The sequence below is a fragment of the Cetorhinus maximus genome, chromosome 14 (genome assembly GCF_964194155.1).
Source record: "Cetorhinus maximus chromosome 14, sCetMax3.hap1.1, whole genome shotgun sequence".
NCBI classification, from domain to species: Eukaryota; Metazoa; Chordata; class Chondrichthyes; order Lamniformes; family Cetorhinidae; genus Cetorhinus; species Cetorhinus maximus.
The window spans coordinates 110,638,751-110,665,652 of NC_135892.1; the positions used below are offsets into that span (position 1 = coordinate 110,638,751).

Consider the following 26,902-nt stretch of genomic DNA (forward strand, 5'->3'; position numbering starts at 1 on the left):
CGCCACTGAAATGCAAGTCTTTCGTTATTTCTTTCATCATCAGCCCCCATGTCCTCAAAATTCCGTGTGTTAATAAAAGATGGACAGGGTACCAGGCTATCAAAGCAGGGACTCCAGGTTTTTGGAGGTGATACAGGTGGGTGTGCAGAAGGACTTTTTATTGCAGTGGGTGGGTAAGGTAACTGGAACATGTGAGGTGAGGCTGGTGGAAGCGGAACCAATCGACAATTTCAAAAGGGAATTGCACTGATGAAGATGAAATTGCAGGACTATGGAGGATAGGGCGGGGGGGAATGGGACTGACTGGATTGCTCTACAGGGGAGCCAGCATGGTCTCGATGGGCTGAACTGCCTGCTCCTGTGCCGTAATGACTCTCTGGGCGGGATTTTCCAGTCCCAGCCCTCCGCGAGAATCGGAGGAAAATCTGACGGATCAGCCGAAGGTCTGTTGACTTGACGGAGAGCGGGACCAGATAATCCCGCCCTACGGGCAGTACTTTCGGGTCAGCGAGCAGGGGTGGGCACCACTCGCCAACGTGTAAAATGACACCTGGCAACCACCCCCCCACTCGCACAGGGAGCGCTCAGCACTTCCGGGTGTGCGTCACGTTGGGCGGGCCTTCATTGGCCCCGCCCACGTAAAGTGGCGGCGCGCAGGCAATCGTGGGCGGCAATCGGCTGCACGCCCGCCCGCGCTCGCTCCCGCCCAACACCCACCCCTCCCCCGCGACGGGGAGAAAATTCTCCTCTATGACTTGGGCTATAATTTGTCAATCAGGTTTAATAAAAGGTTTTTCTTCATTCATGGGGATGTGAGCATTGCTGGCAAGGCCAGCATTTATTGCCCAACTCTAATTGGCTCTGAGAAGGTGGTGATGAGCCACCTTCTTGAACAGTTGCCGTTCTTGTGGTGAAGGTATTCCCACCGTGATGGTTTTTTGCAGTGGTTTGGTACATTTTGTTAGTCTACATCGGAGTCGACTGCATCACTGTGGCTCTGGAGTTACAAATAAGCCAGATCAGGTGAGGAAGACAGATTTCACTTCCCTACAGGACATTAGTGAGTAAAATGAGGTTTTATGACAATGTGGTATGTACATGATCACGAATATTGATAATAGCTTCTTTTACTCCAGAATCACTTTTTATTTAATGAACTGGATTTAAACCCCTCAGCTGCCAAGGTGAGATTTGAGCTTATGTCCCTTGAACTTTAGTCCAGCACTTCACTAGTCCAGTAACATACAATGCTACTATATACCCCTACAAATAATGTTGCAATTAATTAATAGCATATACAGGGGATATAATTAATTTATAATATTCAATGCGCGGCTTTTCAAATCAGAAAACAATAAAAGATGGAAAATTTGACTAACTCTGAGCCTCCGCCAGTACCATACAGTAGAAGGTAGACCTGAGATTGAATCTGCCCCCATAGAGACTTCCATTGTTCACTTGCACTACTTGCAGACAGCAGAATCCATTGTTCTGACTCGGTGCGGAGGTGGGAACTTTCCCCCAGAGCCAACACCTGGGACTGTCCCCTGCCACAAGAAACTCCAATTCCAAGTCACCTCTTACAAAAACTCTGTGGGTGGCACTCTCACCCCCTCTCAGTCAGTGGGTTTACTCACAAGGCACTTGGCTCGAGCAGATGCACCACTTGGCACCCCGGTGCCACGACCGAGGGAGTGCTGCACTGTCAGAAGTGCCGCCCTTTGGACGAGATGTTGAAGTGATGTGCTGAGTGCCCTCTCAGGTTGGACCTGACGGAACCCACGACACTATTCACGGCTCCCTCCTGGTGCTCAGTTCAATAGTTACCCCTGAACCAACATCACTAAAATAGATTAACCGGGCACTATCTAAGTTTGGTTTATGGTGTCTTGCTGTGCAAACATTACTGTGTTTCCGATGTTACAATAGTAATACTCTTTGAAAGTACTAATAAGTTGTGAAAGGCACTATATACATATAAGACTTTCCTTCCTTTGTCTGACTTCGGTCTCAGTCTCACTCTAGTCTCAAATGCAGCATTGGAAAAGGAATTCATTGTTACTGTATTTACATAGTTATGAGCTATGGATAGGCGGGAGATGCTTGAGATGAGATCATTTATACATTCCAAGTAGTGGCTGTGTCCACGAGGCAAATTAAGGGTAACTATCAAAATTCCAAAACAGATGTCTTTCAAGAAAGACACAGGGTGGATCTCCCCCTCTGTCACATTACGATCAGAAAATGGAATTGCCACTGGAGAGTGGAAACTCTCCATCAAAAAATAGAGTGAAAGGTCACTAGACAGAAGTACGTGGCCAATCAGGCCATTTTATTACAAGAGGGCCATTCTACTCAACCATAGCTTGTAAATAGAGCATAAGAACATAAGAAATAAGAACATACAAACATGCGACAGGAGCAGGAGTAGACCACTCGGCCCCTCCACCCTGCTGTTGTCAATGAATAAGATCGTGGCTGATCTGATTGTAACCTCAACTCCACATTCCCACCTACCCCCATAATCTTTCAACCCCCTTGCTAATCAAGAATCTATCCACCTCTGCCTTAAAAATATTCAAAGATTCTGCTTCCACTGCCTTTTGAGGAAGAGAGTTCCAAAGACTCATGACCCTCTGAGGGAAAACATTTCTCCTCATCTCTGACTCAAATGGGTGACCACCTCATTTTTAAACACTAACCCCTAGTTCTAGAAGTAGGCCATTTGGCCCATCAAGCCTGCTCTGCTACTCAATAAGATCATGGCTGATCTGATTGTGGCCTAACTCTACTTTCCTGTCTGTCTCCCATAATTCTTGACTTTCCTGTCGATCAAAAATCTGTCTAACTCCGCCTTGAATATATTCAATGAACCAGCCTTCACTGCTCGCTGGAGGAAAGAATTCCAGAGACCAACGGCCCTCTGAGAGAAGAAATTCCTCCTAATCTCAGTCTTAAATGGGAGACCCCTTAATGTGCCCCCTAGTTCTAGATTTCCCCCGCGAGGGTAAATATCTCTCAGCATCGACCCTTGTCAATCCCCCTCAGAATCTTATATGCTTCAACGATAGACAAAAAGTCGTTTGGTAGTACAGAACTTGAGTACTGCTGAAAAAAGAAAGACATTGTTAAATGTCAATGTCAGGGGAAACAACATATTTATACTGTGTGAGAAGAGAGTGCCATTCAGTTTCAAACAATACTTGGCAGTTAACTGTCAGTCACCATCAGCTGGTGTATTCTCCGTGGCAACACCTCTACCAATCAGAGTCCACTTGCTAATTGATCAGCACTTCCTTCTCAAACAGTATAAACTTGTTGTTTCCCCATGGTGTTGGCATTTTCTTGCAAATTGTCCTGATGAGTGCCAGATGAAGAGCTTCGACAAAATAATGTCTCCTCTTTCAAAAATAGGCAAATGTATAATCACATAAATAACACGATGGAAAAGCAAAGCAGGTGGCAGAGGCCTGGACCGTGGTCATTTTGCCTTTCAGTCATTTTGCGAGGCGATAGCGTATCTGCCCCTTTTAGACACCTCAGTCGATTTACATTTACGCTCGAATGAATGGAGCGGGGTCTTTGACAGCAGTGGATCCAATATCATCATCACTGAAAGCAAGAGTTACGTTGCATCCTTTTTAAAAAGAAATTATTGGAAGGGCCAAGGCTTACGGTGCACTGAGTTTTGGAAGAGTGAAAGAAAAGATAATTCGGTGATGCTGATCTTGGGTTTTAAAGGTCTCTGAAGTGTTGGAGGAAAGGTTCTATGATCGAGGCAACCAGTTGAGTTTTGAAATCCCAGAAAGGATGCGTTGGACAGCTTGTGTTAATTACAAGCTAATAGAACATCATCAAAATTGGATGTCATTACTAAAATATACAAAATCCCCCTGAACTTCCCCCATCAGTCAAGGAGCAAATTTCCTCATCAGCTATTAAATCCATCCAGTCCAAACTTGCCTTCAATACTTGAACTCCCTCCTTATACATTTCCTTTCCAAAGTAAGGCTACAAGGTATCATCTTGCCACTTGCTCTGTTGTTTGTTTTAAGTCTAAAATTGGAAGCTCTATAGTCAGTCCATAACCAGACCCTTCAAAAGTTTCAAATTCCTTATGTCCTGGTCAATTGTCTTCAGATTTATTTTCTGTGATCAGGACTACATTCTCAGCCTCTTTTAACACCAACCTCACGACTACGATGGGCAGCTATGCATGGGCTTGAAACACAACCTCTCAGAGTCAATTCATGCTCTTTGAGGAGCAGTGGAAGGGTCACAAACCACTAAACATGCCCACAGCAAGAAGCTCAAACTGAAGACATCTAACCATCAATTTTCTCCTTCCATTTCGCATTAGTGAATACGCTAGAGCAAACAAGGAATTAAGAAATGTTTTACTCTTTGTAAATCCGAGACCCTCCATAATCAGAGGACAAAATAGGTGTTCCATCTGTCTACTTATAATATCCCTCCTTAAGGTGTCTCAATGGGTTGACCTCGCTGCCTCGAAGCCATGAAGATCTTGGGTTTAGGTCCCAGCCATCAACGGCCAAATGATTAAAATCAGGGATTCTCACAAGACCAGGATTAGAGGTCTCTTGGAGGATTGTAGGGGATTGGAGGAGATGGCAGAGGTGGGGAGGGATGAGGCCATGGAGGGATCTAAAAGCAAGGATGAGAATTTTAAAATCAAGGTGCTGGTTGACCTGGAGCCAGTGCAGTTCAGTGGGCACAGGGGGGGTGATTGGCAAACGGGACTTGATGCAAGTGAGGGCATGGGCAGTGGAGTTTTGGACAACCTCAGCAGCTAATAAGGGGATTTTTAAAAAAATTACAGACTGCTGGTTGCTCAGCCTTGTTGTCATTTTCTTAAATGGGATGGGGGTAATTTGAATCAGGGAATTGACGTCTGTCATATCCTGTAAGTTTTGTATTGCTAAATGCAAAATTCCAGTCTCAGTCAACCACCGTTCAAGTCTACATGAAGGACTGAGAACACAGAAGCTCTCACCCCCACCTCGAAAGGTGGGATTTTTTTTTTCTTCTGAAGCCGTGTATTTCCCTTCCACCAGGAACTTGTAGGTAGACGGGGATCTCCCTCCACACCCATCCACCCTTACTGCTGGACTGCCAGGAAGATGTTTACTCAGTAAAGTTATAAGCACACAAGAGTGTGGTAGCAGGAACCAGAATCTGCACAATGTGGTCGTTGGAGATAAGTGAGCTCATACAGTTCAACACAGAAGCTTAGCATCGGACCTAAAAATAGCCTCATCTCAATGACAAAATATGGCATCTTCTGCTCTGACATATGCTGATTGTCTATTGTGATGGTTACAGGAGTTTTTTGGAACAGGAAACGCCCCCATCGTCAAGTCCATCATTACTGACTGGTCTTGCCTCCCACCTTCCACCATTTCATCCCATTCTTCAGCCCCCTTCTCTCTTTAGAGACACATCCAATTGCTGCTTGAATCCATTTACAGTCCTGTTGCAAAGCCCTACCCTGCCTGACAACTCATTCCACAAGTCAACGCGACGTCATTACAAAAAATGCACTCGACTTCCAGTCCTGGCCTTCCTGCTTTCTGCAAGTGCCCCAATGGTATTCGAAGCCTCTGACATAGTGAATAATTTGTCTGGATCAGCTCTGCCAGTCTCCTTCGAGATTCTGAAAAACAGCAACACGGCCAAAGCAAATCACCTCCATTCCAAAGAAAGCAAGAAAAACCGTGTGAGCTTTTCCTCATAACATAAACTCCTTATACCTTCACTTATTTGCACCCCCTCTGCACCTTTGCAGAAAGTGACTGATTTCCTCCCCGTGATTGGATGATCAGGGGCTGCACATAGTCCTCCTGATAGATTCTGGCCGACTCACATGTAACAATTCATAACTCCAATTATCCAGGCAGCTTAAACTTGGCTTCCTTTAACTTGCCGTTATTTGCCTATGGAATGGAATATTTTCAGGATGCCAAATGCACCACAGGATGAGAAGTCATAAAATCGTACATCACAGGAGGAGGCCATTTGACCCATCAAGCCTGTGCCAGCTCTTTGAAAGAGCTATCTAATTGTCCCAATTTTTCTCCATAACTCTGCAAGATTTTCCTTTTCAAGTATTTGTCCCATTCCCTTTTGAGAGTTAATATTGAATCTGTTTCCACCATCCATTCAGGCAGCTTTCCAAATCGTAACAACTCACTGCACAGACAAAATTCTCCTCATCTCCCACTCTGGCTCTTCTGTCGATTATCTTTAATCTGCGTTCTCTGGTTACCGACCTTCCCGTAAGTGGAAACAGTTTCCCCCTATTTACTCGATCAAAACCCCCCCTCACCGTTTTGAACACCTCTATAAAATCTCCCCTTAGCCATCTCTGCTCAGGAGATGGTGGAAGGTGGGAGGTAAGACCGGTCAATAATGATGGACTCGATGGTGGGTGTGTTTCCTGTTCCAAAAAAACTCCTGCAAGCATCACAATATACAATCAGCATATGTTAGAGCGGGAGTATTTAGATGAGCACCTGAAACGCCATAGCATACAGGGCTACGGGCCAAGTGCTGGAAAATGGGATTGGAATAGATAGATGCTAGATGGCCAGCACAGACGCGATGGGCCGAAGGGCCTTTTTCTGTGCTGTATAACTCTATGGCTCGATGATTCTAACAATCCCAACTTCTCTGATCTCTCCATACAACATTTTAGTAAATCTCCTCCACACCTTGCCAAGCCCTTAATCTCCTTCCTAAAGTGCCCAGAATTTGACACAATACTCCAGCTGGGGCCCAACCAATGCTCTATAAAGGTTTATGTCCATTAGGAATGTCTTCTGGTCTCCTGTAATGGATTGCCGCCTTGACATGTTGGAGAGGCTTGTGCGTTCTGACCATCCCCTGGACGATGCCATCAGGAGCTCCTTACTCCTGGTACAGCCACCCAAGGCGGCAAAGTTGGGACAGGAGAGGAAGTGCCGCACAAGGCGCAACCCACAAAGTCCTCAACAGCAGAACAGGGGAAGGAATCTCACTGTCTGCGAATGTGGAAGGAGAGGCTACAGGGGGCAAGGCAGTCCCGGTCGTTGTGGTTTGACATGTCACCGAAGTCCGTCAAGATCGTGTGGACAACGATGGCGCCTCCATTAAAATCATGCCCGGGCTTCTACCGGGTTTCATCTTCGTCACATGAAGATCCATGGCAGAAGCATGTGACCCTGAGTAAACATCAAACCCAAATGGAGGGACAGCCGACGATGAATGGAGGCTTTCAAGAACGAAATGTCAGACACATCTGGGCAGCTGCTGACACCAAGGCTGTTAAGTTAATACTAGTAAAAGATTTCTGGGTTCCAGAAGGGCCGGAAACTAGCTCATTGCCCCGCTGGGCGTTACTGAGAGCAGCTCAGGTGCTTTTGAAGGGTACTAAGCTCGAATGTGTTTCCATGTTGAATGCATACACCAGTAGAACTGCCATTCTCTCTAAACGTGGATTGAAAATTTAGTAAAAACACAAACACTTGGCCAATAAACCCAACAAAACCATGTGATTTGCACAGGAGGGGGATGGATATAAAAGTGGGGAAGTCTTGCTACAGCTGTACAGAGTGTTAGTGAGACCACACCTAGAGTACTGTGTACAGTTTTGGTCTCCTTATTTAAGGAGGGATGTATTTGGATTGGAAGCAGTTCTGAGAAGGTTTACTCGGTCAATTCCTGGAACGAAGGGTTTGTCTTACGAGGTAAGGTTGATCAGGTTGGGCCTGTACTCATTGGAGTTTGAAGTGATCTTACTGAAAAATAGAAGATTCTAAGGAGGCTTGGAAGGGTGGATGCTGATGGGGCGTTTCCTCTCGTGGGGGAATCTAGATCGGGGGAGCACAGTTTCAGGGTTCTTCCAGAGAGAGCTGAGGAGGCAGGGTCATTGAATATATTCAAAGTTGAGTTAGACAGATTTTTGAACTATAGGGGAATCAAGGGTTATGGAGAACAGGCAGGAAAGTGGAGTCGAGGCCAAGATCAGATTTCATTGAATGGGGAGCAGGCTCGATCGGCTGGATGGCTTACTCCTGCTTCTATTTCTTACAGTATGTTCCACAATTGGCACCATGGGAGTGCACAGCGTCAAGAGCCTTCAGTTCAGGCTAAAAAATGAAAGGTACAAGAAGCAACAGGTGGCTCCAGACAAGGATGAGACCGAGTTTATTGGTCCTGAAAGCATAAAAAGTTTAAGAACTGTCCTCATTGGTAGACGGCAGCAAGAATCCTGATCGGGACAGTGAGAGGCCTTGAGGCAAATCAGGTCATGTTCTTGAGGTAAGCGAATGAGACAGAAAGTAACCTGCTTACAAACCAGTACAGTACAAATTGGTATTTGGGTATATGAGTAATGTGAGACATGATGTGTGATAATGTTGTGTAATGTGTGATAATGCTGTGTGAGTGTGATAATGTTGCATAGTTAGAAGGAACAAGTGACTTTGGACCTTTGGTTCTCAGAACTTTCCACTACTGGCTCTGTTGTAGACTAACTTATAGAGATTGATTGCTTTGATTAATCAACTTCATTATCATTGTGTTAGGTTACTACCCAAGATAGTAGAAGGTGCAATTAACACCTGCAGCATGTTGCTTTTGTATTATGGTAGAAGGTGAACTAGGTGGACTTCAGTCACAGCAGGAGGCTTCCAGGAGGATAGCAGAATGCTTTAAGGATGCCCTCAAAGCATCCCTGAGGAGGTTAAACCTCCCCGTTGACTCCTGGAAGTCCCTGGCTTGTGGACGTACAAAATGGAGAAGGCTCATTTGGGAAGGCGCCGAGCACATTGAGAGACTTGGTCGGGGGTATGCAGAGGTGGAAGTCGAGGCATCAAAGGGGGATGCGCAAACCTCCAAACACCTCATCTGCCTGACCCGCCTCTGGCAGAATCTGCAAATTGCACGCTGGACTTGTCAGCCATCTCAGAACCTATCGACCCGGAGTGAATGCGAGGCATCCTCGATTCCGAGGGACTGCCTAAGGTGAAGAAGAAAGTCTTTGAATACAGAGACACAAATCCCAGGCATAATGGTGATGATTGAATAACTCCCCCGTCAATCATGCCTGGGGTCCACACTCGTGTTAGTGACTGGGATTGATTTATGTACAGAATTCATATCGTACAACTATCCTTAACTCACTGCATTCTGCTGTAGTTTTGGCCATGAGTTGGGTAAATTAAAATTACAAACCCATTATTGCCTCTGTCATATTGGTTCACATGGCGGTGTCGATATTCACTCCCTTCCTCATCTAGCATTTCCTGAAATTCCTATGTTGTAACGCTTTCACATCCATATGTGAGGGTACAAGCCCAGTGGAGACAGGGAGAGGAGCCACCATTCTGACCATCATCTTTCAATCGATCTGGTTTGTCAAGCAAACGTGCCAGAAACACTGGCCGACAACACGGCAACCTCAACCACCCCCCCTCAACTCCTTCTCCAGCTGCCGGAGCACATGGAGCGTTGCAATTCCTTTTATACATCTGCATTTGAAAATCAAGAGCCCTTTCCAAACGAGAATTTTATCAATCAGATTTTCACGGCACCAGAACCTAAAAGCCGTCCTCAATTTTTAACCAATCCTCAATCCAAAACCAAACTTTCTTAAAAAGGAATGAAAGACAGTTTTCCTTTTAGGTGAATTAATTCTGCACAAGTGTCCTTGGGTTAAATGCCTGATGTCCTGCTGTGACTAAATCAGTAACCAACTGTGCTCCTGCCACAGTACATACTACACCCCCTGAGCAGCCAGCCAGCTACTGGTTCCCAGGGGACTTCTATCAAAGAGGGAGAGGGAATCTACCCCGTTATCCTCTATCGTGAAGGCACAGACACCCTGCGTTACTCTCCCTCTTCATAGACAGAGGTTAAGCGTCTCCATTAAGAGCTGATGCTTAAGGAAGTTAAGTGAAACAGCCGTATTATTGGTTTTGGCAGATGTCTAGAGAATTCACCCCAATGAGGTAGGAAAAATAAACAGATGGAAGGAGAGCAAAAAATAAAATCAAACAGCATCACAGGAAGCCAGCCACTCAGGTGGAGAAGAAAAACATCAACATATTGTGGGGCGTCATGGGGGGAGATGATGGTGTAGTGGTAACGTCACTAGACTAGTAAGCTAGAAGACCCAGGCTAAGTCTCTGGGGGACAAGAGTTCAAATCCCACTGTAGTAGCAGCTGATGGAATTTAAATTCAATTTAATAAATGTGGAATTTTAAAACTAGCCTCAGTAATGGTGACCATGACAATTATCATCGATTGTTATAACCCATCTGGTTCACTAATGCCCTTTAGAGAAGGAAATCTTCCACCCTTACCTGGCCTGGCCTGCAAGTGACCCAGACCCACAGCAATGCAGTTGACTCTTAAATGGCCTAGCAAGCCACTCAATTCAAGGGCAATTAGGGATGGGCAACAATGAATGCTGGCCTTGTCGATGATGCCCACATCCCAAAAAAGAGAGGAAAAATCCTAGCCATGCCCTGACCAGTTCCAGTGGGGCAGAGAAACAGGGGCCCTGGTTAGTTTACCCATTCCTGTCAGAGACTATCCAGATGAACCATAGTGTCAGGAAGATATAATAATTTTCATAATGTTATTTGGAATTTATTGCAAAATCGAGTAATAGTGGGATCTGTGTTTAATTACGTGTGTGTGTCTGTGTCTGTGTGTGTGACTTAATTGAATTAGAGACAACAGGTCTGAAGGCTTTGATGTAAGCAGAGAAGCTAGGTTTGAAATGCTAAATAGGGAAAGGGGTGAAGTTTTAGAATGTGAGGTGTAAAGGGAATATTTGCATTTTTAAATAAACCAGACTAGCCTGGATTCAAAAGAAGAGGTGAAATGCTTCACCTAGTCAGGAGAAGTTAAGAAACAGTTGGCAGGGCTTTGCCCTTGGTGGGGGTGAGTGGGGGGGGAGCGGTCAGGAAGCTGACTGCCGCCCGCGATTGGCTCCACACCGTGATTTTACATGGGCAGGCCAATTAAGGCCCGCCCTGCGTGGATCACAAGCGGTAACGTTGAGCGCTGCCTGTGCAGACGGGGAGGGAGAGGGGGAGGGGGGAAAGCCGGGCCTAGCGTGCAGTTCATGCATGAGAAGGAGCGTTTCAATCTCCCTGAGGCACAGAGCTTCAGGGAGGTTAATGCGCTGTGTATAAAAAAAATGAAGAGAACAAAAATTTAATAAAACATGTCCCCTCATGTGACTCTGTCACATGAGCTGGGACATGTTTTTAATTCAAAAATAACGTTTTTATTTAATGCTTATTTGCTTTAGGAAACCTCATCCCGCTCGTGGATGAGATTTCCTAAAAAATGTAAAGGCCGTTTGGCCTTTTCACCTGCCCGCCAACCGTTAGGTTGGACGGGCAGTATAAATTTGAATTTAATTAGATTGTTAATGGCCTTAATAGGCCTTTTAATTATTTCTGGGCGTGCGGTCGACTCTGGTGCGTGCCCGCCGAACGAAATATCGCAAGACTGCGCGATGATGTCAGAACGCATGCCCGACATCATCGCACGTCATTTTACGCTCGGGCAAGCGCCTGCATGCCAAGCGTAATATTCTGCCCAGTGTGTTTATTTTTCCCAAAGATTGCTGGTAAAATTGGTACTATGATAGATTTTCATTATTAGAGGTAAAGTCCAAAGACATAGTGAAACAATGGGAATGTGCATTCAAAGGGGAAAATATGTATAAAGGAGAGAAGGCTGTGTGCAAGGGAAGGCATTCTAAAATCTAATAAGTGTGAAAAGCCTCCAGTCTCTGTGCCCAAACTGTTGTCTGCAAACACTGAAGTTAAGAAAACTCATTTTGAATTCGACTGTCCAGGGTGTGAGCTTTGCCTGGGTCTTTTAAAATCTATGTGTAATGGAGGTGTAACTGGGAGTTAGATTAACTAGAGGAGCTAGGAGTTATCATAGTAGTAATCTGTAAACCTATGTATGTGCTTAAAATCATTTTATTTTTATTAATAAAGGTTTAATTTAGTTTGGTAAGAAACCTCTAAGCCTCGGTGGCCTTCATAAGACCATAAGACATAGGAGCAGAAATTAGGCCATTCGGCCCATCGAGTCTGCTCCACCATTCAATCATGGCTGATAAGTTTCTCAACCCCATTCTCCCTTCCAGATTGTGGTGGGGGGAGGTGCAGGGAAATGAGATTAGGAATTTAGTATGCTGCTTGGAACTGAGTGACTGCAAATGGAGGATTGTCGGCACATGCAAGCCACATCCTTCTCCGGTTTCCCTCCTAGTTATTTTTAGGGCTGGATTTGATGTTCCCCACCGCAGGGCTTGAAGGCAGCTGGGCACAGAAAGGGTTAACTTCCTGTCACCTGTATGACATTTTATGGGGGGGGCAGCAGAGGCATCGGATGGCCCGCTCACCCCTGGGCCTGTTGAGGCCCTTAAGTGGCCAATTACCGGCCGCTTAAAGGCCTCATCACTCCCCCCACCCCACCCCACCCCCACCTCCCCCGCCACTATTTTACCTGCAGTGGGGGTGGGTAGGAGGAGGCCCACGCCACACGGGGAAGCCCAGCAGTTGCCCAGGCTGGTATTGGGCAAGGAAGAAGGGGGACCTCCCTTGTGGGTGCCCTGTGCCCACCAGAGGCAGAACCCACACCCCACCACCCCCCACCAGAAAACACATCCCCCTTTACCCCCACTCCCTCACAAACTCAGCCTCCCAACCTCCCTCGCCCCAAATGCCAATTGGCCGTTAAATGTCTGCAGGGCGGCCACATTTTCCTTGGCAGGCTCCCCGCTGACCGGGGGTTTGGGAGGGTGGTGTGGGTGGGGGGGCCAAGCGTCCTGTAAATTCCAACCGTTAATGTATTATTTGATCTCCAATGCAGTCCTTTTGGTGATGGGACTCCAACAACAGTGTCAGGTAGGGAATTCCGTGATATTGACTCACTGCGGGAAGGATGAATTCAGGGTGGTGTGTGACTAAAGAACATGATAACATAAGAAATAGGAGCATTTGGCCCCTTGAGCTTGCTTCACCATTCAATAAGAACATGGCTGATCCTCAATCCATTTTCCCACATGATCCCCATATCCCTCGATTCCCTTAGAGTCCAGAGCCCGTCCCTAATTGCCCTTGAACTGAGTGTCTCTCTAGGCCATTTAAGTGTCTGAGTCACTTGTAGGCCAGACTGGGTAAGGATGGCAGATTTCCTTCTCTAAAAGGCATTAGTGAACCAGATGGGTTTTTACAAAGGTTGTCATGGTTGCCATTACTGAAATTGGTTTTTTATAATTCTACATTTATTAATCAAATTTAAATTCCACCAGCTGCCATGGGGGTATTTGAACCCTTGTCCCCAGAACCTTAGCCTGAAGCTTACTAGTACCAGTGACAGTACCACTACACCATCATCTCCCCCTATCATTCCCCACAATATGTTGATGTTGAGAAGTCTATCACTCTCAATCTCGAATATACTCAATGAATGAGCCTCTCTCTGGGGTTCAGAATTCCAAAGATCCACAACCCTCTGAGTGAAGAAATTCCTTCTCATCTCAGATTCTTAAATAATTTGAACCTGAATCTATGACCCCTTCCCAACCAGAGAAACAACCTCTCAGCATCTATCTGTTTAAGCTCCCTCAGAATCTTATATGTTTCAATTAGTTCATCTCTCATTCTTCTAAACTCCAGCAAACACATTCTACTCGACCCCTCAGCATGGGACAACCTTACCCATGCCAGGACCCATTCTGATGAACCTTCGCTGCACCACCTCCAAGGCAAGTGTACCCCTCCTTAAATAAGACGACCAAATGAAAAACGCCCTGTTTATCTCCAGCCTCTGCTTTCTGTCTGTTAACCAATTCAAACCAATAACTCAGGAGTTAATGGTGTTCTCCAGACTTCGCCAGTTGGCTTCCCTTTTGTAGAAATGACAGTACTCATCGGCTGTTGACATTCAAACAACTTTCCCTCCAGGCAACTGTCCAGATGGCTGACTGTCCAGAGACCCCTCAGGAAGAGAAATGTAGGATCAGCAGTTATAGCCAGGACTGCCAGGAGACAGAGGTGTCACCACAACACTTTGGCCGTGGACGGGTCTGTGCTGCGTCAAGTCCACGTTATCTTTTGGTCGATGTGTGTGAGGGTGGGGGTTGGGTGGGGGGGGTGAGCGGGGATTGCCCACTTGCGAGTAGCTAAAATGAGCTTAAGAGTAATAAAAGTTCTCATTTAAAGATATTGTGGTTAATTTTAATATAACTGGCCATGAGAAAGCCACAGTATCAGGTGCAGTTTTACATCTGGGGAAATCCAGCTCCCCCTTAGTTTTATCGGAGATGAAAATTGGACAAGGTGAAAAACCAGCATTCCACCCAATTCTGTCAGTCTACTGCAGGTGGGCTGTGTTAAAATTGGCCCACGGACTCTGTGAATATGTGTTTGACAAACACTATTTGCAAACGCAATACACCATGCTGTGGAGAGCACTGAAAAACCTCCATCATGAGGCTTCAGTGATGCAAAATTGGATAACTCTGGCCCAAATAAGCAAAACATTCACCAAAACATATCATATCCCTTTAATAACAGCAAGAACTACATTCCCCACCTTAAAATTTGCTATGCCCGACAAGAGTGGAGGGCAATTCTACATCTCGGTGCCTGAAACCAAAGTAAGTTTAGGAGCTGCCTAATAACAGAAAATAATCGATCAGGTTAACACGACAGCAATCACCTCAAAAAGTCAAGAGTAAACCTTCTACTCTTCTTCTAAACAATGTTTAGTTCGTAATGTTTCAGGAAAGAGAAGGGATTAGGTGGGAGTCAAGGGCAAGTGTTTTCAGTGCAATATCCCTGCAACCTACAGCATTGAAAACATTGTGGGCACCTCCTTCCAGTTAAGTAATAGCTTTGTTTCACACATGTTGTCCCTCTTTGGGGATTCACCATACCAACTTGCATTTATGTAATGCCTTTAATGTAGGAAAACATTTCAGGGAGCTTCACTTTGAAGCTAGTTTGATGACAAGACTTATAAGTTGTCAATGAGCAGTCTGAGGACAACAACCAGTCCCCTCCAAGTCACTCGCCATCCTGACTTGGAAATATATCGCCGTTCCTTCACTGTCGCTGGGTCAAAATCCTGGAACTCCCTCCCTAACAGCACTGTGGGTGCACCTACACCGCATGGACTGCAGCGGTTCAAGAAGGCAGCTCACCATCACTATCTCAATGGCCATTAGGGATGGGCAATAAATGCTGACCTAGCCAGCTACACTCACAACCCAAGAATGACCAGCTCCATTTTCTGGTTGGGTGAAGAGACAGAGGGTTGGAGAAGAGAAGGAGGTTGTCATTTTAGACTGAATATTATTATACGCACAGTCCCGGACTCAGATAGCACCAGACCTGCCTACCACTGAGTCAAGCAGGCAAGCGGTTAGTTGTCATCCAATAGCAATTAACATTTGGGCATCAACTCCCATCTAGTCCAACAAAGCTTCTAGTGACAGTCAGCTGCTGTCAACACACAACTGCCAAGTTGGAATGTCTAAGTAGACGCTGATTTTATCACATATGATTGTTAAGCACAAGTGGCGGCTTAGTGGCATTTGTCAGATGAGACCTTAAACCAAGGTCCCAAAGTCTTCCATTGAAAGGTCTTCCAGTGAAATTCAATTCCCACTATGGTTGCAAGACAGAACTCATTAAATCTGGTCATTTGTAGACTGACACCAAGGCCTCCTTGCTCAGGTATTACTACATGATGTGACAAATAGCAATGAGTTCTCTGGTGCCCTGGCCAACAGTTCTCCCTCAACTAACACCACTAAAAATGGCTTATCATCATTCACTCATTTTTTGCTGCTGGGACCTGGTTGTGAGTAAATCTCCTTTGGTGCAAAACCAACCCACATGACAACGGTGACCGTATTCAAGAAGATCTTTACTAGATTGATACCTGGAATGAGCAGGTTGGCTTATGAGGAAAGGTTAGACAGACTGGGCTTGTTTCTTCTGGAGTTTAGAAGAGTGAGGGGTGACTTGATTGAAGTATATTAGATCCTGAATGGTCTTCAGAAACTGGATGTCGAAAGGATATTTCCTCTTGTGGGTGAGTCCAGAACTAGGGGGCATTGTTTTAAAATTAGGACATTTTAGGACAGAGATGAGGTGAAATTTTTTTCTCTCAGAGGGTTGTGCGACTTTGGTACGCTCTCCCTCAGAAGGTGGTCGAGGCGGGGTCATTGAGTACCTTTAAGGCGGATGTAGATTGGCTCCCTTGTCTAACAAGAATCTAAGGTTATTGGAGATCGGTGGGAATGTGGAATTCAAAACACAAACAGATCAGCCATGATCTTAATGAATGATGGAGCAGGCTGGAGGCACTGAACGGCTTACTTCTGCTCCTATTTTGTATGTTTGTATTGGTTACAAAACAAACCGTCCCGAGCACGGGAAAGGCACCATATCAATGGAAATTCAAATGAAATTCAATTCCCACTATGGTTGCAAGGCAGAACTCATGAAATATGCTAATTTGTAGACTGACACCAGATAAAATGACCATGAAATCTGCCCCAACTGTTGCATAAACCCAACTACCTCACTCGTTACGATCCCCATGGGGGAAACCGTAAACCAAAATAACCAAATTTACCAAAACCATCCCCCCGCCAAAAGAAGAAATTACCAACAAGATTCCACTTGTTGTAGCTTTTACTTGAACACAAATTGGGATCCATGTAAATTAAGCATGCATTAACAGGCAAATTGCAATCAGTACGAAATATAAATTACACATGGAATAGCAGATAAAACAAAGGATATCTCACAAGGTGATAAGCATTTGTATCACTCCCTGCACAAATGTGGAACCACTTGCAATCTCAGTCTTCCAACTTGGTCTCCAGAAAGTGGGATCTCTCATGTTTCTCACTCAATAGATATTGGCCCTTGAGTCACCTGCAACAGTAGCTCCACTCCATTCACGTGCATCAGGGACAGTCGCCACCTGAACAGCACTCCTGCAGAACCTCCTTAGCTAGGTTCATGACAGGCTTGGTGGCACAGATTCCCCAGAGACTCCTTTGTCTGACTCCTTTAATAAACCTTGGTAAATGGTCTGGCCGGCTCTGACAATACTGAAGCATAGCTGTAGGATTGATCAATTCGTAACCTCCGCTCTAACCTTGTCTTCGGCTTTCTGTCCTCTTTACGTGTATTCCACACATGCGGCTGCTTATCTGTTCTCCTCTCTGCTGCAGCTCTCCTTTGTATAACTCGTATGTTAACTTCTCTCCTATTGGTACTGTTTCCACGTCAAGAGTCGCCAGATCACATGGGCCAGTATTTCTTAATATCTAAGAAAATTACAATTGATTCCTTTACAATTGATGCAAACTCTTAAAAGTCATTCTCAAACGTTCTTAAAACCAATTACAGATTCCACAGACATTTTAAAGAAATTACAAATTTCCCTCACTGTACTGCTTCCAGGTCAAAGGTCATCACACACTAATGCCCTACATATGACTCTATTCCCACAATTTGCAGTTGTTTCTCAATTGCCTCTGGACATCTAGGGCTGCACCTTTCAAGGAGGTGGCTTACCACCACCTTCTCAAGAACAATTAGGGACGGGCAATAAATACTGGCCTTGCCAGCAATGCCCACATCCCAGGAACAAATAGAAGAAAAATTATTGATCAATTGTGCCCGCTACACTTTTCAACCTTGATGTTGTTGTATACGATAGGCATTAGGGTTCAACATGGTTTCTCAGTACCCAACAGAAGTAAATTCCCAATCAATATAAATGACAACTGCAGAATCTAATATTGAAAAATGTAATATAATACATACTCTGAGATCTCTGAAGGCAGAGGGGCATGTAAGTGTGGTGGTGAAAAAGGCATATGGGACACTTGCCTTTATCAATCGAGGCATAGATTACAAAAGTAGGGGGGTCATGTTGGAATAGAACCTTGGTGAGGCCACAGCTGGAGTACTGTATGCAGTTCTGGTCGCCACATTATAGGAAGGATGTGATTGCACTGGAGGGGGTGCAGAGGAGATTCACCAGGATGTTGCCTGAGATGAAACATTTAAGTTATGAAGAGAGGTTGGATAGACTTGGGTTGTTTTCGTTGGAGCAGAGAAGACTGAGGGGCGACTTGATCGAGGTGTACAAGATTATGAGGGGCATGGACAGGGTGGATAGGGAGCAGCTGTTCCCCTTAGTCGAAGGGTCAGTCACAAGGGGGCATAAGTTCAAGGTGAGGGGCAGGAGATTTAGGGGGGATGTGAGGAAAAACTTTTTTACCCAGAGGGTGGTGACGGTCTGGAATGCATTGCCTGGGAGGGTGGTGGAGGTGGGTTGCCTCACATCTTTTAAAAAGTACCTGGATGAGCACTTGGCACGTCATAACATTCAAGGCTATGGGCCAAGTGCTGGTAAATGGGATTAGGTAGGTAGGTCAGGTGTTTCTCATGTGTCGGTGCAGATTCAATGGGCCGAAGGGCCTCTTCTGCACTGTGGTTCTGTGATTCTGCGATACCAATATTAAAAACAGCGAACAGCAAGTTGTTGGAATTATTACTAAAAATAATATTGTTGAAAAAAATAAGTAGTATTGACTGGTTGAACTGTGAAAATAACATTACATCACAGGACATCGGCTCCAACTAACCTATCGAACTTGTGCAAGTAGTTAGAGTGTGTCACCTTGCCTCGGTTGTTTGGAAATGTGGATCGATCTGCTGTAGATCCCAGGCTTATGTTAGGGATTGTGCACATCTTCTAGGCTGGCACTACAGTTCCAATCCTGTGGAGTGCTGGATTGGAGGGGCTGTCCTTCAGATGAGACAGTAAGAAATTATGGACCTAAGGATTAGGAGCAGGAGTAGGCCATAAAGCCCTTGAGCTTGCTTTGCCATTCAATATGATCATGACTGCTCTCCGGCATCAGTTCCGCTTTCCTATCCTAACCCTTGATACCCTTGGTACCCAAAAATCTATCTATCACTCTTGAACACATTCAAAAAATCTATTAGTCTCATTCTTGAACACATTCAATGGCTGAGTGGGGTAGAAAACTAGATTCACAGCCCTCTGATTGAAGCAACTTCTGCAGTCTTCACCCTGAGACTGCGACCCCGTGTTCTAGATCCTCCAGCTAAGGGAAAAGGGCCTCCCAACATCTACTCTGTCAAATCCTCTATTAATTTTATAAGCTTCAGTGAGATTATCTCTCATTCTGCCGAACTCCAGAGACTATAGGCCCATTCTGCTCAATCTTCCGAGGCCTCTTTATACCAGTGAAGGCTTAAAGATCCAATGGCACCACTTGAACAAGCAGTTCTCTCATTGAACTCCCTAACGCTACTCTCCTGCTAACAGAAATCCAACTCAGCTTATCATTCAACTTGCGACTCTTTGTGAAACATTGCTTTTGCAAAATGCCTGGTGTCTCTTTCCAGATGTTGAGTCACTGCATTGAATTGGGATCAGCATTAACATTCATGATTCTAAACACCAAAGTGGACTGGCTGCAGGTTGAAAGACAAGACAACTGGAACAGGATGAGAGATATATACAGTATTGCAGTCCAGGAACAGAGTGTGCCATGAAAGACAGGATGGTGCCGGAAAGGAGTCCTGGACCAAGGCAGCTGCCTGACAACAGCATTTTAATTAGCTCCTGAACAGGTGACCAAGGTTTTGTGTGGTAACAGTGCAGCAGAAAGCTCTGTACACCTAGGAACATAAGGCAGAAGCAGACAATCAATTAGGCCATGGCTGGTATTAATGCCATCGACCTGCCTTAGCCCCATTACCCATAATACTCTTGCCTAACAAAAATCTATTAAAACCCCCCAGTTTGAAATTTTTAATTGTCCCTCCCCAGCCTCAACAGCTTTTACTTTTGAAGGTGAGAGAGAGTTCCAGATTTTTACTACCCTTCTTCCTAATATCACCTCTGAACAGCCTCGCTCTAATTTTAAGGTTATGCACCCTTGTTCTAAACTCTCACCATCAGAGGAAATAGTTACTCTCTATCTGCACTAGAGAATCTCTAAACATCTTAGACACATAGCCCTGTTTCCGTGGTAGAATTTCTACGCAATATGTACTTCCAGGAGGTACTGGGAGATGTTTTCAGGTGAAAAGTTGATAAACGCAAGAAATTCTTTTGAAATCGATATTGGAATGCAAATCTAAGTAAGTGCTGCTCGCACGAAAGCAGTGGAGGTTGATAGGGAAAGGAATGTGGACTGAAAGCCCAATGGAGGTTTGTAAAGATAGACCATGAGGCCAGGCCATCTGTAGAATGGCCCCTAAAACAACAACAACCTGTAGTTATATTACTTTATTTGCATTACCATTAGTGGCGTAGTGATAATGTCACTGGACTTGTAATCCAGAGGGCCAGGCTAATACTGTGGGGACATGGGTTCAAATCCCACCACAGCAGCTGGTGTAACTTAAACTCAATTAATAAATCTGGAATTGAAAGCTAGGCTCAATAATGGTGACCATGACAACTATTAAAGATTGTTGTAAAAACCCACCTGGCTTCACAATGCCCCTTTAGGGAAGGAAATCTGCCATTCTTGCCTGGCCTATGTGTGACTCCAGACCCACAGCAATATGGTTGACTCTTAACTGCCCTCTGAAATGGCCTAGCAAGCCACTCAGTTCAAGGGCAATTAGGGAAGGGCAACAAATGCTGGCCTTGCCAGCAATGCCCACATCCCATGAAAGAATAAAGAAAACTTAAAGTAAAGCATCCTGAAGTGCTTCACAGGATAGCATCAAAACCACTTAAGAAGATATTAGGATATGGTAGCCAAAAGCTTGACCTTAAAGGAGGAAAGAGAGGTTTAGGGTGGGAATCCTGGAACTTAGGGCCCAGGCAGCTGAAGACATGGCCACCAGCAGTGGAATGATTAAAAAGGGGGATGCACAAGAGGCCAGAATTAGAGGAGGGCAGAGCTCCTGGAAGGCTGGAGGAGGTTACAGAGGTGGGAAGGAGAGGGACAATGTAGGGATATGAAGAGAATTATTAACTTGAGGTACCAGTGTAGATCTGTGGGCACAGGGCTGTTGGATCAAGACAAGGTGGACCCTCGCCACCAAGTGCACTGATGCCTCAACAGTATGTATGACTGATTACCCCCAATGCTACTCACACCATTGGGGATAATCCTATAGAGAACATTCGAGGTGTTGTTGAACAGACTAGCTGCTAGAATCACAGCTAGCAACTCATCTGGAGGATTTTAAAAGGAGGTTAAGGATGCACTCTAGATTCAGGAGAGCTTCAGGGAGTTATTGCTTGATTAGGGGAAAGGAAAGGGACAGAGGAAAAAAGAATTGAATGAGGGGCTGGGTGGCAGGGTGAGTTCAAAGATCTTTTTATGCTCCCTAAACTCTCATATTTTACCGAAATTACAAGGAAGAAAAGACTTGGGCCTTTCATGACCTCAGGATGACCCAAAGTGCTTTATGAAGAACTTTTGAAGTGCAGTCAATATTGTAATGTAGAAAATGCAAGAGCCAATCTGTGCTCAGCAAACTCCCACAACAGCAATGTGAGATTGGCCAAATAGTCTTGTTTTCTTTTTAGGTATTGATGAGAAGTAAATATTAGCCGACAAGCACCCTTAATCAGTGTCCCCTGCTACTGTTATAAGATGAGAGATTAAACTACTTAGGGAATAAGTAGCTTCATGCAAACTTACAACGGAACTCGTCCTCAAGTTACAATGTTGTGGGTCCAAGCTGAACACCAGCACACGAGCACCAAAACTAGACTGCCACTGCACTGCAGTACCGGTGGAACCCTGGACTGTTGGTGGTGCCTTCATTTGGACTGAAGCAAGATCCTGCCCCGATTGCCTGGCCCTTTGCTTCAAGTGGTTATCGAAGATCCCAAGACATTGGATTTGGAAAAGAAGAGAGCAAGGAATGCTCCCACTGTACTAGCCAATGCTCCTCCCTCATCCAAAGCCACCAATAGCAGATTAAGCGATTATTCTTGTGGGATCTCAGTTGTGCACCACCAACTCCAAGAAACAAGCCACTGCTTTGCAAAGCGTGAAGCATTTGAAATATGTGTTAAGGCACCGTGTTAATGCCGATCTCTCTTTAGGGAGGGTCAGCCAAATTGGCCAAGGTTGTCCCGCCACCACCGCTACTATTAATACATACCTGCACCGCCAAAAGAAACAAAACAGACAGACTTACAGGATAGTAGACTCAATCCCCTGATTAACAGCATGTAACAGTGTTCTTCAAAAGAATCAAACCTGCAGACTAATAAACCTTGCCTGCCCAGTGTAGTAAAAAATGGAAACACCTCCTACATGCTAGCAAACAAAAAAACCCTTGGAATCCTTCATTCAGTATGCAGGACACCTTTACCATCTTGTAAACTTGAGAATTTACTCACGTTTGCATCAATTATGTTAGAGAGTTAAATCCTGGTATTGCCAGGAGCCCGGTTAAGGACAGGCCTATCCAAACATCATGGCCTCAATCGCAATAATCTGATCAGGGGTTGCTCTTGTTGACTGAGTACTTCTTGTGACCGTTTGCTACAATGTCTTGGTCCCATATTCCCAGTCCCTTATTTTCTGCATTAATTCTAAGTGTGGGTGTGGGCAAGGCCAGCATTTATTTACCCATCCCTACTGACCCGGAACAACAAACTATTTTGCGCGGGTCATTTCGGTGGGCATTTTGCGTGGGACTGGAGTCACATGTAGGCCAGGCCAGATAAGGATGGCAGATTTCCTTCCCTAAAGGACATGAGTGTTCCAGTTGGGCTTTTCCAACAATCCCACAGCTTCATGGGCACTTTTGCTCATCCCAGATGCTTGTTTTGAATTTCAGATTTATTTTCTTGAACTGAATTCAAGTTCTCAACCTGCAATGAAGTGGTTCTGTTACTGGACCAGGCGTTACTAACCCAGAGAGCGTTGAGTTCCAATCCCACAAACAGCAGTTTTGGAATTTGATTTTTATTTTGAACAAACTGGGGATAAAAAACTGGCCCCAGTCAATCGCCTTCCCTAACAGCTCTGTGGGTGTACCTACACCACAGGGACTGCAGCGGTTCAAGGAGGCAACGCACCACCATCTTCTCAAGGGCAATTTGGGATGGGCAATAAATGCTGGCCCAGCCAGCGAAGCCCACATCCCGTGAATGAATTTTTAAAAAGTGACCATGGGGCTATCAGGTTGTTGTAAAAACCCATCTGGTTCACTATTGTCGTTTAGGGAAGGAAATCTGCTGTCCTTAGCTGCTCTGACCTACAGGTGACTCCAGACCCACAGCAATGTGGTTGACCAAGGGAAATTAAGGATGGGCAATAAATGCTGGCCTAGCCAGGGACACCCACATCCCGTGAACGAATATGAAAAAAATGCCCTTTAGGGCCCCATAAATCAGAAAATGATCAGATTGGACATGTTTAAACAGTTTTATATCTATATTCCCCTTAACAAAGTGGAGCAAAACACTAAAGAAGTTGTCACCACACTTCACTGTAAGAATATAAAAGGCCCCTGTGACTGATAAGAGTTAAAATCAAAACACTATGTGTGAGCTCAGCCAAGCCTTCGAATTATTTTCTTCTAAATTTACAGGTAGGTTACAAGAGGCACAAGTTGTCCAGGGAGTGCATTGATTGATAAAACGTCACGGAGAAGCTATTTAAACCACATGGGCAGAGCAGAAGCAGTCTTGATAAGAGAATCTACGACTTCCTGCGCTAACCTCAGCTACGCCAGGTCCACCTACTTGAGGAAGAGGCAAAGTAGGTTGAAGGTGGCAAACAAAACAGCCTAGATTTGCTTCTTTACATTGCCTCCCTCTGCATGCCTGCTAACAAGCCCGACCCTGCCTATGACAAGCCTTCTTCTTGAATGGTGAGAAGTTAGGATCTGGGGAGCAGCAGACAGAAATTCAGAGATTCATGTGCGGAAATCATTTAAAACTAGTGGAGAAGTACAAATCTTAATCTGAAAGGCTAATGGAATGTCAGCCATCATCTCAAGGGGCTGGAACTTAAACAGGTGGCAGCTACGCTACAACTATACAAAGATCTGGTTAGACTGTATCTGGGGTATTCGGTTAATTCTGGGAAATGCACCTCAGGAAGAATATACTAGCCTTGGAGGGGGTGCAGCGCAGAATGATCCTGAGCAAAAAGAGAACCAAGAGATATAATTGAGATTTTTAAGATGATTAAAGGGCGTGATTGGGTAGATAGAGAGAAACTATTTCCTCTGGGTGGGAGGAGTCCAGAAAAAGGGGGCATAGCCTTAAAATTAGAGTTAGGGATAAATGCAAGGAAATACTTCTTCACGCAAAAGGTAGTGGAAATCTGGAACTGTCTCCCTCAGAAAGCTGCCACATTAGCCCATTCAGTAGTGACTGTGACCACATGTGTACCTGAAACACTGTTCCCAAGACTTGATATTACAATACAAATTCAAGGTCTTGTTTTCTCGCATGGTGAAGTGTTGATCTCCACTCAGTGCTGTGCATGCCTGGTAGAAATATATAATTGTACAAATTATCTGCCAGAATGCCTGTGTTTTAGCCTTGCCCTGGAATTATATGTTGGCACTCCAATGCCTCACTCCATACTTTGGATAATTTTCATTCTATTCTACAAAAAACTAGCTATGCTAAGAGCAAACTGGCGTTTTTCAGAGAAATCTCACTCTAGACTTATGTTTATAAGTCCACTGCAATATTCACCATTAAGCCAAACACTGATAGGCTTGGACGGACAATGTTCTTCATCATATTTGATCGCATCCTTCCAGAATACAATCATCTTCCCAGGAGAAACTCCTTCACCAAGAAGGTGCGATTAGAATGTGGAACTTGCTACCATATGGAGTAGTTGAGGTGAATATCATTGATGCATTTAAGGGGAAGCTAGGTAAACACGTGAGGAGGAAAGGGTGAGAAGGTTATGGTGATAAAATGAAGTAGAGTGGGAGGAGAATTGTGTGCAGCGTAAACATTCATTCCCTCCACCAGCCGCACACCGTGACAGCAGCGTGTGCCATCCACAAGATGCAGCGGCAACTCAATTCAGGCCCGCCCAGCGTGAAATGCAAGTGTCAGTGCTCAGCACTGCCTGTGCTGGGGAGGGGGAAGAGGGCGAGCGGGGCTAGTACGCGCTTGAGAATCTCCCCAAGGCACAGGGAGATGCCTCAGGGAGATGAAGAGTTTTCAAAAAAGATAATAAAGAATTGAAAACTGTTATAAAACGTGTCCCCTCATGTGACTCTGCCACATGAGCAGGGGCATATTATTCATTAAATTTTAAAATTTTAATTTTATTTTTATTTGCTTTCGGAAACCTCATCCCGCCCGCGGGTGAGGCTTCCTAAAATGTGCTAATGCCGCTTGACCTTTTCGCTTGGCCCCCCAACCTCAAGATTAGACGGGCAATGAAAAATTTTAGGTAATTGAGACGTTAACAGGCCTTTTAATTGTCGGCGGATGCGCTGCCAATTCCCGTGTGCGCCCCGTCAACCGAAATATCGCGCTACTGCGCGTTGGCGTCGGGACGCTCGCCCGACGCCAACACGCCGCTATTTTACACTCGAGGTGGGTCAGGCACGTGCCCAACAGCCAAGGTAAAACCTTTGCCCATGATTCTCTATCACCTGGAAGGACAAAAACAGCAGATGCATGGGGAAACCCACCGGTGGCAAACTCCCCTCCCAGTCACACACGCCATGTCAACGGGGAACTATATCGCAGTTCCTTTGTTGTCGTTGGGTCAAAGCCCTTAAACTTCCTTCTTAACTGCATTGTGAGTTTATCTACACCACATGGGCTGAAGTGGTTTAAGAAGGCGGTTCACCAGCACCTTCTCAAGGGCAATTAGGGATGGGCAATAAATGCTGACCTTGCAAATGACACCCACATCTCATGAACGAACCATTACAAAAAAGCACTGATGAGCTCTAAATTCTATGTAATATTGCCTTCATAGTGTCAACCGGGGCTCAGTGAGTAACACTATCACCTGAGACAAGACTTGACCATGTCACCTAGGCTGACACTTCAGTGTAGTACTGAAGTAGAGGATCAATGTCTACTGGATGAGACATTAAACCAAGACCCCCATCTGCCTTCTCAGCTCCAGAGGCTGAACAAAAACCTCTGGCCATTATGTGAAGCAGGACAGGGAAGTCATGCTCGGACCAACATCTATCCCCTAACCAACAGCAGGATAAAAAGAGATTCATCTCATTATTGTCTGTCAGAGCTTGCTGTTTGAAAATTAGCTTCCACTTCTCTTACAAAGCAACAGCAACACCATCTCAAAACCAACCCATTGGCTGTGAGGCACTTTGGGACGTGCAGAGGAATGTGGAAGGCATTGGAGAAAGTTAACTTCTTTCTTGCTATTACAGAATCACACCATTCCTTAGATAATTCCAATGTCTGAAAAATAACCAGTGCTCCTGGTAATGCACCAAAGTAAGCCATCTGCTGTATAAAGAGGGATGTTGTGTAATCCATCTTAACCTTTTATAACGCAGGACTGAAGCCTCTTTTCCTTTGTCCAACATAATTGGCAAAAGGAGTAAATGTGATGTGAGGAAAAATGTTTTCATCCAGAGGGTGGCCGGAGCCTGGATCAAACTTCCTGAGAGGGTGGTGGAGGCAGGTTCGATCGAGGTTATCAAAGGGGAATCGGATTGCTACCTGGAAAGAGAGAATGTGCAAGGTTACGGAGATGAGGCAGGGGAGTGGGACGAGGTGGAATACTCTTTCAGAGAGCCAATGCAGGCACGATGGGCTGAATGGCCTCCTTCTGCACTGTGATATTGT

At 45.2% G+C, this 26,902-nt stretch overlaps 1 protein-coding gene across 3 annotated transcripts in view; it reads right to left on the reverse strand.

Annotated features, from left to right (window-relative positions):
- The window catches only part of LOC144690173 (uncharacterized), a 155,330-nt gene that overhangs the window by 61,236 nt on the left and 67,192 nt on the right, over positions 1-26,902 (reverse strand). Inside the window, exon 3 of one of the 3 annotated variants that reach the window (XM_078557625.1) lies at positions 17,219-17,390. The exons of the other annotated variants lie outside the window; for them this stretch is intronic. Within the exon in view, the coding sequence (XP_078413751.1) occupies positions 17,219-17,390 (172 nt within the window). The remainder of the gene's footprint in view (positions 1-17,218; positions 17,391-26,902) is intronic. 3 annotated transcript variants of the gene reach the window in all.